Genomic DNA, 13,724 nt, shown 5'->3' with positions numbered 1-13,724 from the left:
GTGCTGGTGGTCAAACGAGTGTCTATATTTACACGTTTTTGGAAGTTACATTTTGGTTCCTTATCCTAATCTAATCCGGACCCTTTATCTCGATTTCTCTTCTGCCTCACGTTGCTACGTGGCAAACACCAACTCCCATTCTCTCTTTTCAAAGAACCCACTAGCAAAAGGCGGCAAAAAATAACGGGAAGGCAGGTCATATCTTGTCGATTAAAGCGAAAAGGGTAAAAAAATAATAATGAAAAACGATTTGAAACTTTGAATTTTAACAGTAGTGATGTCGTCATTTTGTGCTGGTGGTCAAACGAGTGTCTATATTTACACGTTTTTGGAAGTTACATTTTGGTTCCTTATCCTAATCTAATCCGGACCCTTTATCTCGATTTCTCTTCTGCCTCACGCTGCTACGTGGCAAACACCAACTCCCATTCTCTCTTTTCAAAGAACCCACTAGCAAAAGGCGGCAAAAAATAACGGAAAGGCAAGTCATATCTTGTCGGTTAAAGCGAAAAGGGTAAAAAAATAATAATGAAAAACAATTTGAAACTTTGAATTTTAATAGTAGTGATATCGTCATTTTGTGCTGGTGGTCAAACGAGTGTCTATATTTACACGTTTTTGGAAGTTACATTTTGGTTCCTTATCCTAATCTAATCCGGACCCTTTATCTCGATTTCTCTTCTGCCTCACGCTGCTACGTGGCAAACACCAACTCCCATTCTCTCTTTTCCCGATCTCGCAATCTCTCTCACTCTCGCAGTCTCTCTGACTCTCGCAGTCTCTCTGTCACTCTCTATCTTAAAGACACATTATTCTCAGTCAACCCAACAGCCAACAATGAGTCCAAGTCATCAATTGCTTAGTCTTTAAGTTTTCTATTGTAACTAATTCATAGATAGCTTAATTAGTTACATTAGTTGTTAACTAAATATTATTAGCTGCTGTGTATAAATACTCCAAATGTAACCAGTTTCATTTAATGAAAATACATTTCTTATATATCTCACCCTCCCTTAACTCTGTCCCTCTCATCCGTGCCCTCCCTCTCTACAAACCCTCACCTCCCTCACCATCATACCACATAACAACAACTAAACACCATCACCCCTGCGAACTAAGATTCGAAGAAAGAACACCCCAAACCTTATCTTCCTTTCGCCGGTACTGTTCATCATCTTCTCCATCGAGTTTCGTGATTTTCCAACATTGGTAAGCTTCTAAAAACCCTTGGGATGTGTTTTAGGGTTAGATCGAAGCTTGTTTTAAGTTGTGTATACATTTCAATCGCAGAAAATAGCTCGGGGAAGCTTTTCCAAATTTTCCAGCTAGCACCGCCCCTTTCGAGGAATGTTCCGGTCAAACCATTGCGAGTTGGCCGGCGTATGAGGTATCAATCTCTTTGTCTCGTCGAGAACTACAACTTTTATTTTTGTTTCACTTGATTTCATCGAGTAATGAATAAGTTATGAGCGTTTGAAAGTAGCCCAGAAACCAGCCAAAGAGTGGCCTGAAAACCACCCTCAACCCAGGCCTTTGGGCCGGGTTACCCAGCCAATTAACCCCAAAACCCAGCAGCCCAACCAAGGCCTTTGGGCCGAGAAACTAGGGCCCTTAGCCCGCTAAACTCTTAACCCGACCAAAAAGGGCTTCGGCCCATGAGCTTTAAACCCAACCCAAAACCCTTGGAATCTGAACCTTTTGAATTGAGACCTTTGGGCTGTTCACCTAGGGCCTTCGGCCCAATTCACCCAATACCCTTTAAACCCTAAAACCTATTGGACCCAAGCCCCTTAGGCCCAGACCCGTTGACTTTGACCCGATCAACTGTCAGCGTTGACTTTTTCGAGTTTCACCTGGAATCCCTCGTAGGCTAATTTCGACGTCCTGAATCCGTTTTTGAAATTCATTTTTCCAAATTAAATCATTTGAGTAGAGTTTTATTAATTGTATACTTTATGTGCTTAGGGGCAATTATCTGTGGCGTTTTCATCTTTACTAGTTTGCGTGTCTCTTCGGCAGCAAAGTATCTGTGAGTGGACCCTTTCTAAAAATGCATGTTTTAACAGTAGTAATGCATACATGAAAAGCATGATTTACTGATTACGTTTTATGAGACAACATGCTTATTGAGGTTATTTTGAATTATTACTATTTTTCCTATAACTCGTGTTCTTTATAAAATATTTGATGAATGACGATATAATATTTAGAACATGTTTTGAACATCTCTTTATAGTATAGATGATGAATGACTTTATACTATGAAGTTGCTTTTCAAATATATGTATGTTCAATGGTTTTGTTCTTACCTAGTAATTCCTTTCAATCTGTAAGTAGTAATTAGACTACTTTACTTTGACAGCTAATTTTTTATTTGTTTAAATAATTTATATATGAGATTTGCTACGGACACTCGCTCACAAGTCTCTACCGACTCGCTAGCCACGTAAGGATTGTCTTAGAATGTGTTGTGGTGTATGGGTCCGGAAAAAAATAACACAAGATCTGAAACTTGTGTACTTCAAGTGGAAATGGGAAATTAATGACAAAAAATTAGGAAGAAGAATTTGAGCAATTTGAACTCAAAATTTCTGTATTTTTCAATTCCAATTTCTACCTTAACCAGCATTTTCTAATTTTCCATCAAGCACGCAAAAAAAATCATACTCAAAGACTATATTGAATCTTCATAGGCAGAGCACCCATATTTCTCCCGCTCCAAATGGGGTTTTGAGATGGGTTTGGCAGTGAAGCCTGCCGTAGATGATTTGGCGGTGAAACTGTGAAGAAGATGGAAGAGAGAGGTGTACGTGGCTAGAGAGTCCAGGGAGACTGGCTTTGTATACAAGAGTCAAAATAGGAACAAGAACCCATAGAATTCCATAAACCTAACCCCTCACGTGCGAAATTATAGAAGATCCCCTTTAAGATCAAACAATTCCATCGAATTGAGTATGATTGTATGTGTGATAGCATCTACTATACCAGGAATATCAATGAACCCGATTATTGAAATTGCTCAGGATACCCTTTTTTAGCTTCTAGAATCTATTTCTTAGTTCAAGATCCCTCTTACTAACTGGAATCAAAGAATTTGTAGATCTGTTCCGCCCAAAATGGGAATGGGCTAGGGTTATGAACTTATAATCTATATATTAGAATTAAAAAGTAGTAATTTAATTGGTATAACCTTTCATTTTATACGTATTATAAAGTCTCACAAATTCTAGTCCTCCTACTTATGTGTGTATATGTGATATGCTCCACCGGAATCACAGGTTGAACGTGGCACAAGGTGTGGGTGACCATGGCATGGGCAGGTGTGTCTCTGCCTGCCAAAACAATCATTTATTATTTCTTTATCTAATTAAATAATCGTCTATATCTTTTTAAGAAAATGTTATGATATATTTTTGGGACACTTTAGATGCGATTCCTAATTATTAATATTGTTTGACTGAAATCTTGTTGGTTTTCAATTTTTGATCGAAATCTCTAAAATTAATGTGATATCGTATTTCTATGTAGGTTACTATATTTTTTAAATTAAAAATTAAAATTTATAGTTTGTATTAATGAGATTTTAAATTAAAAAAACCCATAATTTGTGGATTAAAATTATTAAAATATAAATTATACCATCCAATAGATTGTGTGTGTGTGTGTGTATGTATGTAAACATGGGTACATTCATCAAAAATTAACAAAAAAAAATTATTGTACCAAAATATGGGTACATTCTTCAAAACCACACAAAAAAAAAAAATAGATATTAGGCTGAATAACATTAGTAAATTTCTTTGATTAAAATTGACATGGATACATTCTCAAATCAAGAAAAAGAATGTACCCATATAAGTTTAAAAATGGATTAGAAAAAATTTGAACAGATTTTATATAAAAAAAAGGGTACATTTCACTACAACAAATTGGTATATTTAAGAATAGGTACATTTTAAGATTAAAAAATTAAAAAATTACATGAATGGGTACATATAAGATTAAAAAATTGGAAACCTTTTCATAAAAAATTAAGGGGTACAAACTTATTCTAATTTTTTATTTATTTTGGAAATGATTTGAATTGAAAATTAGTTAGAAGTTTAATAAATGTGTGAGTACTAAAATCCTAAATAAATTATTAATTTTTATTTTAAAAATTATGTAACTGATATGGAAATTCATTATTACATTAATGCTAGGGACCTCGATCAAAATCTGAAAACTAATAAGGTTTCAATCAAAGAACATTAGTAACTTAAGGACTGGATACTAATTTTTTCTATATTTTTATACCACAATTGTACAATTGTGTATGGTTTAAAGTATCGATATACAAATTTATACAAATATCAATAAATATATCGATATCAGTATAAGTTACCTTAAACAAAGCTCAAAACGTGAAAATTTAAGATGGCACTTTATGGAATGTCATATCAAACTACAATACATATATTGATAAAAAAAAAAAAAAAATTAAATACTAATACTATATATCATTTCAATCTTTTGGGATATGTACAAAGCATGCACACAATGTGCACAACAATATGACCAAAATAGGATTTTCTTAATACTTAAAATGACCAAATTCCCTCGTATATAAATGGGTTATTTCGATCAATAGGTCTCTCTCTTGTTTCTCCCTCCGGCAGTGTTGGCGGTCCAATCGCCCCCAGCTTTACTTTTGCCACCGTGCTACCGTACGGTTTCCATCACCCCCTCACCTACCTCCAATCTTGTTTGCCCTCTTTGCGGTCGCGGCTTCCTGGAAGAGATGGAAACCCTTAATCCTAACCCTTAACCCCACCCCAATCCTTTCTTCTCTTTCCGCTCATCTGACGCTCCTCCCTTTGCCTCCAGCAGATGTCCCCTCCTATTCTGTGCCTGCGCGCAAGAATCTCTCAGAATAATCCACTCTTATTTCCTTTTTTTCCTACTACTTTTGATTTGGGTAACCCTTGATTTTAATGGGTAGAGTTGAAGGCAGCTGGGAATAAATTAAGTTGATAAAATGTCATGATTAGTGAATAAGTGTTTGTTCACTTTGTTTGTTCATCAACTTCAAGCAGATTAATTAAGTCATAACCAATAAGTAATTTTCATTGCTGACACGACATGCACATGATATGATCACAAATCTGAGCTTTTCATAGTTTGTCATTTTCTGTGCATGTTATGTGCACAATGCAAGCATGGTACTAAGTATGTGCATATTATGTGCATGGTAAAAGATAAAACTTTCCTTAACTATACCTTTCATTAAAGATAACTAAGTCATTTTCTTAACTATACCTTTATTAAGTAATAACCTTCCTATGCTTACAAAATATTTTGGTCATAACATTATTACTATATAGCGATTTTATTGTAAATGAGTCTCCTCCAATCATATTGGATCACTTTTCCCTTGCACAATCACACACTCGTCAACAATCATGAGTATTGTATTAAAATGTAAATTATCTCAAGGACATATATGCTAATTTTATCATAAATTTCATATATTTGTAATCATATTCATATTCATGTGCATTTAGCATTATTTTGTTATTATTCGAACAAATTTAAACTGTGTATTTAATAAATGGCATGAATGATTTCTTGGTAGAAATCATGAATGATTTCTAGTTGTCATATAATTCCATATAACTTCATTAAAAAGTTAAATAACAAGGAACCCTTAACATTATCTTCCATCGTTTCTATGATTGAAGTTTAACTACAGAATAGTTCATGCATCAAACTAAACAAGTATGGGGAAATTAACAATAACAAACACGATAAATTTGACAGGATTTGAATATAGTCGGTGTAAACCTTTCTTTGAGGCTGTGCAAGCTGGCCGTTGGGAAACTGCAAAAGACTTTTACATCCAACATCCGGAGGCAGTAAGAGTAAGACATCCATCTTCTGGGAAGACAGCTCTTCACATTGCAGTTGAAGCTGGGCATGTGGATATTGTCAGAGAATTGGTGTCGTTGACAGGATTTGATTATAGTCGGTGTAAACCTTTCTTTGAGGCTGTGCAAGCTGGTCGTTGGGAAACTGCAAGGGACTTTCACATCCAACATCCGGACGCAGTAAGAGTAAGCCATCCATTCTCCGGGAAGACAGCTCTTCACATTGCAGTTGAGGCTGGGCATGTGGATATTGTGAAAGAATTGGTGTCGTTGATGGAAGAGGGCGACTTGGAAATAAAATCACAGGGTGATCTGACAGCTCTTGCTATTGCTGCAATTAAAGGGATTACCGAAATGGCTCAATGCATGGTAACAAAGAACAAAAAATTACTCAGCATTCCCAATGTTGCAAACGACACTCCACTTGTGCTAGCTTGTTTGTATGGTCATTGGCATGTGGCTCGATATCTCTACTCCGTCACTCCACTTGAAGATTTAATGCCAGACAAAGGACCTCATGGCGCTACAATAATCTCCAATTGTTTTCTATCCAAAGAATTTGGTAAAAGTTATTAAATATGAGTACTAACATGCTGTTGAGGACTACAAAAATGAAAATTAAGGGTTATTTTAATAATGATTTCAGTTGTTTAGTAAACTACTTCCAAATTTCCAAAAAAAAAAAAAAAAACTGAAATTCGAAGTTTGAAAACCGAAAAAATAGCTTTCAGTTTATTTTTTATTTTTTATTATTATTATTATTATTTTTTAATGAAACCTGAAAATTAAAACTATTTATCAAACAAGTTTTGGGTTTTCAAATTAAAATCGTGATTACAAAACTAGCTACAGTTTACTCTTTTTCCCATAGCTACAAATTATTATAGCAAACTAATTATTTTGAAAAATTCTTAACGTTTAAAATAAACAGATATCTCATGGGATTTAATTAACCGTTGCTCAAAATTGGCCCTTACTTCGATCGACGGATACGCGGCCTCCTTAGAAATTTTGGCTCGTTGGGCTTCTTCATTCCGGAGTGGAGTGGAGCTCAATTTCTGGCAACAACGGATTTATGACAGTTAGTGTACAACATACTCCCTTCACTTTCTATTAATTATTTGCTTTCACTTTTATGACATTTTTTCTTGTCTTGATAGGCATAGACATACAACCTCCTCGTCGCATCAACCATATTTCTGTAACTGTTCAAAATGAAGAAAATTCCCAAGCTAATAACGGAAGGAGGTCAATTCGCTCAGGTTTGCTATCCCCTTCCTCTCCCATCATTAACAAGTTAGGAAGTGTTGCATAAAAGGTACGATCTACTTTGGGTTATCCACTTCGAATTCCTGATTAACTTTAACCAAGGGAGGACATGATATTTATCTTTACTTGTATGTAGAAGGTCTCAATTATAACTCACATAGATGACAAGTTCGACACTAAATTAGTATCACTAATACCTCCCTACCTTGCTAAATTTGAGAGATTATTAGGCGAGTTTTCTTCATTTGTGGAGATTATTGGGAGCATAAGTGCATGTTTGGCAATGAGAAATACAAAATGCGTTTGTGTTAGTTTTTAAGAATAGACCCATAAAAGGAAAATAACAATAATGAATTTGAATTTACTACAATTTTCTCTAAGACCCTGCTTCCTATAAATAAGTACTCTACTTAAAAATTCAATTCTCATCATTAGCTGTTTAACCCATTAAAAAAAATACAAACTTAAATTAAGAAACAGTTGAAAAGATATGATATCAACACACCTAGCAAAAGTAAGGCCAAATGCCTTCGAAGAGATATGATATCAACTACCACATATTCCAGTGATGTTCAAGACCAAAACTTTCAAACATTAAAAACAAAAAAAATGCATTACTACCAAGAAAACTCAATGCAATACTCGCAGGCGTTGGATGCAATGAAGCTCACTTTACCACATTCCCTTCTTGCCTATAACTTTTAAGAGTCCCACAGCTTTTATGAATTGAAAAATAAAGCTTTTACAGAACATAGTCGAAAGAAAATGCGATGAGCTAAGAACAATATATTGAAAATAGACAAACAACTTACGTCTCTGTGGAAAATCTTCGTCAACTTTCAACTTCTTAGATCAAAATCCTTACGTTTCTTAGATCGAAAATTGAGGAAATTCGATTACGAGTTTGTAGAAACTAACATGGGGTTTGGAAAGAGGACGGGAAGAGGATTATGGAGATATAATTTGACAGTCGTTGATGACCGGTGGACCGCAGCGCCGTTGCGTGAAAGAGAAGAGGGAGCGAGGATGCAGGAGGGAGGAGAGACTTCTCCAAGGGGGTGAGAGGAGAGAGGATTAATAACTTTTTTTTTTCATAATTTTTATAAATTGTATTTTACACAACAGGCACGATATATTTATACAAAATTTACATATTATTTAAATATACTAAACGCTAGGGCCTCGTTTAGTAGCTTCTGTAAAGGCACAAAAGCCTGTTTGTCACACATTATATACTATTTAACAGATCCTATTTTTAGAGACAAAAGTTTTTGTGTCTTATGTTCTGTCAAAAAGTTATCAAGCCGAAGTATACATGTCTCACTTTTCATAGTTTCCGTGGCCGAGACAATGTACTATAAAAAAATGAGAACTTAAATGTGTGAGGTCTAATTACTGTCATATTTAGTGGTATCTTAGGATAGGACTTGAAGCATGTTGGTTAAAAAGTCAACTGTTGGTCAAACTGGCCCCTCTAGGGTTATGAAACCCTTCTTGGTCTACAAACATTGAATTTCCATTATGCAAGTTGCATTAGGTCGGTCGTACATCTAACAACATGCTCCATGAGTTTCACCAACATTTTTTCCATTGCAGTCGGAGGTTTAGTGGAACAGCTTGTTTCTCATTCAAAAAAGCAGAAGGAAGGGCTTGTTTCGAAAATCGTTGAGATACTTGGTATGCTAGTAACAATTTCATTTGTCGTAAATTGAAATTCAAATCAATTATTCAAAGTAGCTTCAGTTCTAAATATTTAGGCTTTAAATGTCGAACTCAGGAATCAAACGCATATATGAAATGAAGATTGTCCACGTCAACTCACTTGCATTTTTAAAGCTCGCGTGCGAAGAGATAAATAAAGATTTGGAAATGCATCAAATGAGTTATCCCAATGCGAATTGTGCAATCTTCGAAGCTGTTAGGAATGGGAATGTGGAGTTTATTACTCATATATGTAAAGCAAATCCTGAACTTCTGTGGCGAACAAATGACGAGGGAAGGTGCATATTTGCCTTTGCCATTGAATGTCGTCAAGAAAAGATTTATAACCTTCTATATGGGATCTCTGCGAAAGAGCGGGTGATGCAGATTACCGATAGCGAAAGTCATACCAAGCTACACATGGCTGGGCTGTTGTCCCCATCTGCACAAGCACAACTTAATCGTATTCCAGGGGCAGCATTGCAAATGCAGCGTGAACTGCAATGGTACAAGGTTAGGATTTCTGATTCGACATAATTCTTAATTACGTTGCCTATATGACATATAAACTGAAAGAATCAAATTAAGTATTCGGGAGGTTCTGAATTTGTTTTCCCTTTTTGTAATAATCACCCAAATCAGCATCAACTATTAGGGACTGGGGGAGGGAGGGAAGAATTGGACTCGACACTTCGGGAAAATGTTCGTAACCAACTGAATTACAAGTCCCCATTATCCACTTCCTAGGTGTTGTTATCCTAAAACGTTTCTTGCATTAAAGGTGCTGCATTTTGAAAGAGAGTTATTTGCTTTTTCGATTTATTGTAAGCAGATGTTCAACCTAACACAAGTTGTAAATTTAACACAATCTTAAAACCTTAATGTGTAAAATGTTAAAATTGAACATCGTGACCAATTGTAGGTGCTCTCATATGTCAGTACAAATGTTAAAATTAACACAACCTAACACATGTTACCAACCTTGGAATGTAAAATGTACCTAGTTAATCCTAATATAATAAAGATTATAGAAAATTATGTTTTATGCTCTCATAAGTCAGTACTTCTTGTTCAATGCAATGCAGGAAGTAGAGACTATTATACCTCCTAGGTTTCTTGAGTGGAGGAACAACGAAATTTTGACAGCAAGGGAACTATTCACAAAGAGTCACAGTGGATTGCTAAAGGAGGGAGAAAAATGGATGAAAGAGACAGCAACTTCTTACACTGTTGTAGGTGCTCTTATTATTACCATCATGTTTGCTGCAATAATCACAATTCCTGGAGGAAACAAAGATACCGGCTTTCCCGCATTCATCGATGAAAAATTGTTTATGTTATTTATGATTTCAGATGCTATATCACTCTTTTCTTCCACAACTGCTACGCTGACGTTTCTCGGAATTCTCACATCACGTTACGCAGAAGATGATTTCCTAAAGTCCTTACCCACACAGATGATAATTGGTCTTGCCACTCTTTTCTTCGCTATTGCAACCATGATTATTGCGTTTTCTGCTGCCCTTCTAATTATAGTTCGTGGACATTCTTGGATTGTGATTCCAACCATACTTCTTTCAAGTGTTCCAGTTACTTTATTTGCTTGGATGCAATTCCCCCTCCTAGTTAGAATTACCATTTCTACTTACGGGAAAGGAATATTTAATAGGAATGTGGAACGTTGGTTGTAAAGCTATTTCATTCTTTTATATTTCTTATTGTATCTGTTTATGTGGGATCCTAAAATTAGAGGTGTAACTGATTTGATGGATTATATATTAAGGAATAAATTGGTGGTTTATGAGGGACCTTTCACTTACAAGTGAAGAGAAACACCACTAGACCGTATTACTAAGGGAAGTCTTTGTTTTTCTGTGTTGACTAATTCGTTTTTGTTGTTTGATGAATGATATGATTGTAGTTACTACATTACAGGTTCGAATAAGAACCCCACAAGGCACCCAACAGGATGAGCACATGAACTACTCATTCAGATTATCGCATCATCTTTAAGACAATAGACCAGTTCACTAATGAAACCAAGAAAGAAAGGAAACGAAAAGCCATAAGTAAATTTAAATTGTAGCAAAAGCTATTTCATTACCTTCATGGCCAGTTCACAAACTGGGAATCCAGATGAAGTAGTTTTACATCTAAGCACTATGATGTTGAACATAGATATATCAATCACAGTAAGAACTGAAAGTTTTTTCAACCTGATGCACCCAACGATAGATCTTGTCCCAACCTCTAATGTTACAGACAGTAGAGGTTTAACCATATAATGCACACCATGGCTCCCGATCGTCTTTTGATTTTCTTGTTGGATTCCATGTGATCTTGTCTCTTGAAAAGGAAAGGTTCAAGGTGCTTGCTAAAAGTTCTCCAATCTCATAAAGTATCTGAAAAAGAAACCATCTAGAGTTAGACAATATACGTACACTCGGGAAACAGACAGATTGATAGACAAGTAAAGGGAAGAGAAAGAAACAAGGCTAAGCGACTTACTTTCAGCATTGGAACATGGAGAAACTGAGCATACACTATTTTTCCCATTCATCTCTCGAGCAAATCGTAGAAATACAAATTACTATCCTATCATGGCCTCCAAACCCTACTTGAATTCAACCATATGTCACAACAATTCTAGGTAAACTGAATGTTGACAGTTGCATTAGATAAAGTAATAAAAAAGCTGTATACCTGAAACTCTTCTTTATCAGAAATGTGACCTCTTTGCCCGATAAGAACATATATTGGCAACTTCAAATACGGACCAACTGAAGAAAGCAAGCCAAATGTTCATGATGAATCTGCAAGGATGGCGGTGGCTTCTGGGTTTTGGTTGCCATAGCCTTGCTTATGGCTGTTTCTGAACCAATCTCTATACCATAAAGTGAACATTTGCTTTCAAATTTTGTTGCAGATTTACTTTCCCCCTTTAGCTTGGATGACTCTAGGAAAAACGGGGCAACGACTGTAGAAACTGAGGATGAATTTCTATAATACCGCAGGCTAGTATTGGCGGTTCATATTCCATAAGCAGCACAGGCACCTGAAAAATAGAAAATTGAAGAGAAATTTTTTATAAAGCTCCCCTAATTTGTTATCTTCAAGATATGTTAGAAGATAAATACTTCTGTCCTAGTAACTCAAGCCCAACAGCAATAAATCGACAAACTTCAACACAATATCAAAGCTGTTGGCTCACATCCTAACAACTAAAGCATTTCAGAGCAGTGGTAGATCGATAAACTTTATGAAAAACAGAAAACTGCATAAAAAAAATAATGTGGAACCTTCCACTGTTATCGTCACCGCATGAGTTCTGAAACACAAAGGAACAAAATTTTTACAAAGTAATTTAATGGGTTTCTACCACTATGGGCATAGAAACCAAATCTACAAGCATTCTTTGAAAAACGCCTGCAATCAAGTCCCTTTAGACCTTACAGATCACTCACAATTTCATAAAACCGAGTCGATTTTATACCCCACATGGTTTTGAAAAACTAACATCATTTTCAATTTCAATCACTCACTATCTAAACCCCAAATTGTCACAAATTTCACCTTTCACCATAAAAACTAGAACACGTTCCATTAGAAAATACACGACCCATTTCTCAACACCCAAATCCCACATAGAATCTAATCTATACTAATACAAACCCGTTTCTGGGTCCTAAACAATTCCATGAGAGACAGAGGGAGAGAGAGAAGGGGAACCTCATATTGGCCCTGGGGATCGAGGAAGTGGCGAAGGATTCCAGAAGCTTTGCAATTTTGGATTCCATAGAGCTCCAAAGAAAGCTCGAAACTTTCTTCTCTGCAACAAATTGACGCATCGAAATCAATCGATATAATATGAATTTGATCTCAAACTTAAAAGGGTTGATAGGAAGAGATCTTACACAGTATAATTGCTTGGACTTGGGCGGAAAGCAGCTGAGATGGCTTCGCCGAAGCCCTCTGAGTCTCTCAGCAGAAACACTACCTTCGAACCAACCTTCATTTTCTTCCTGCTCTTCCTTCTAACCAATAGGAGTGCCACTTATTTTTTTTTGTTTTTTTCTCTATTTTAATTTTTTTGGTTTTTTTTTTTTGTTTTTTGATTGTTCCAAAAATGCCATGGCTTTAGGTCGGTTTTGCGCGTATAATGAAAACCGCCGTCTAAACTATCAATCCGAATGCTGAGGGAATGATTCATGAGCTTCTTACACCATATGATCGTCACCTTCCGCCAAAATGTCGCAATATTTGCAAGGTAGACGCAAGTCACCGTGCTTTGTGCGGTTTTCGTTGTCACAGGGTCGTCTGTGATCTTCTCTGCAAATGGTGGAGGGTCATATAATGATTGACCTCGTATTGATCGACTCAAAGACTGCATCTTTGCAAATGTAGATGCTTTCTCGAAACAATAATGCTAGAGTCGCGAAATTTGTTCACCAAAACCGACATATACTTCCTATAGAAGTTGATGATTTGAAAAAATTATAATAATATTGCGAATTGAGGATGAGAAAGAGATGTGTAATGTTTAAGATTTGATCAGTAGTAATTTAATAATCAAATATTTCTTGCCACCTCCATTTTCATGTGCTACACCAACAAATATGTAAAATTGTTGGGTTAGCAATCATTGAATAGGTTAGGTAAAAAGTTTCACATTGAATTTTTTTTTTTTTTTTTTTTTTTTTTTTTTCAATTGTGGATCTTGAAACCTAATGCTAATGAGAATGAAAGGGGATTGGATATTTGGAACTTACAACTTAACCTCTTGGGATCTTTGGGATTCTTGGTGCCTTTGGATATGGCCTATTGACATGGATGGAGATTGATGAGAAA

The 13,724-nt window shown here is 35.8% G+C and overlaps 3 protein-coding genes across 3 annotated transcripts in view; 2 read left to right on the top strand and 1 right to left on the bottom strand.

The window, feature by feature from the left end:
- LOC108866908 (26S proteasome non-ATPase regulatory subunit 10-like) overlaps positions 1–6,992 on the top strand; it is a 95,822-nt gene extending 88,830 nt beyond the window's left edge. Inside the window, exons 3-6 of the mRNA XM_048579328.1 lie at positions 1,966–2,029; positions 3,279–3,320; positions 5,800–6,468; positions 6,838–6,992. Of these exons, the coding sequence (XP_048435285.1) occupies positions 3,308–3,320; positions 5,800–6,468; positions 6,838–6,992 (837 nt within the window). The 5' untranslated portion in view covers positions 1,966–2,029; positions 3,279–3,307. The remainder of the gene's footprint in view (positions 1–1,965; positions 2,030–3,278; positions 3,321–5,799; positions 6,469–6,837) is intronic.
- The window catches only part of LOC125474989, a 33,038-nt gene extending 20,090 nt beyond the window's left edge, over positions 1–12,948 (bottom strand). The window contains exons 1-2 of the mRNA XM_048579291.1: positions 12,791–12,948; positions 12,606–12,705 (exon numbers count right to left, since the gene is read on the bottom strand). Coding sequence (XP_048435248.1) covers positions 12,606–12,705; positions 12,791–12,891 — 201 coding nt within the window. The 5' untranslated portion in view covers positions 12,892–12,948. The remainder of the gene's footprint in view (positions 1–12,605; positions 12,706–12,790) is intronic.
- LOC125474991 lies at positions 6,906–9,621 on the top strand. The gene is made up of 3 exons (XM_048579294.1): positions 6,906–7,168; positions 8,772–8,852; positions 8,953–9,621. The coding sequence occupies exons 1-3, from the start codon at positions 7,042–7,044 to the stop codon at positions 9,411–9,413; spliced, it is 669 nt and encodes a 222-aa protein (XP_048435251.1). The 5' UTR covers positions 6,906–7,041; the 3' UTR covers positions 9,414–9,621.
- Positions 12,949–13,724: the final 776 nt, after the last annotated feature.

Source organism: the organism of the source record quoted next, unplaced genomic scaffold (assembly GCF_019419815.1).
Source record: "Pyrus x bretschneideri cultivar Hongxiangsu unplaced genomic scaffold, Pyrus_bretschneideri_v1 Contig13, whole genome shotgun sequence".
In the NCBI taxonomy this organism is placed as follows: Eukaryota; Viridiplantae; Streptophyta; class Magnoliopsida; order Rosales; family Rosaceae; genus Pyrus; species Pyrus x bretschneideri.
Note: the sequence above shows the minus strand (reverse complement) of the source record. Positions and strands in the feature narration are given on the sequence as shown.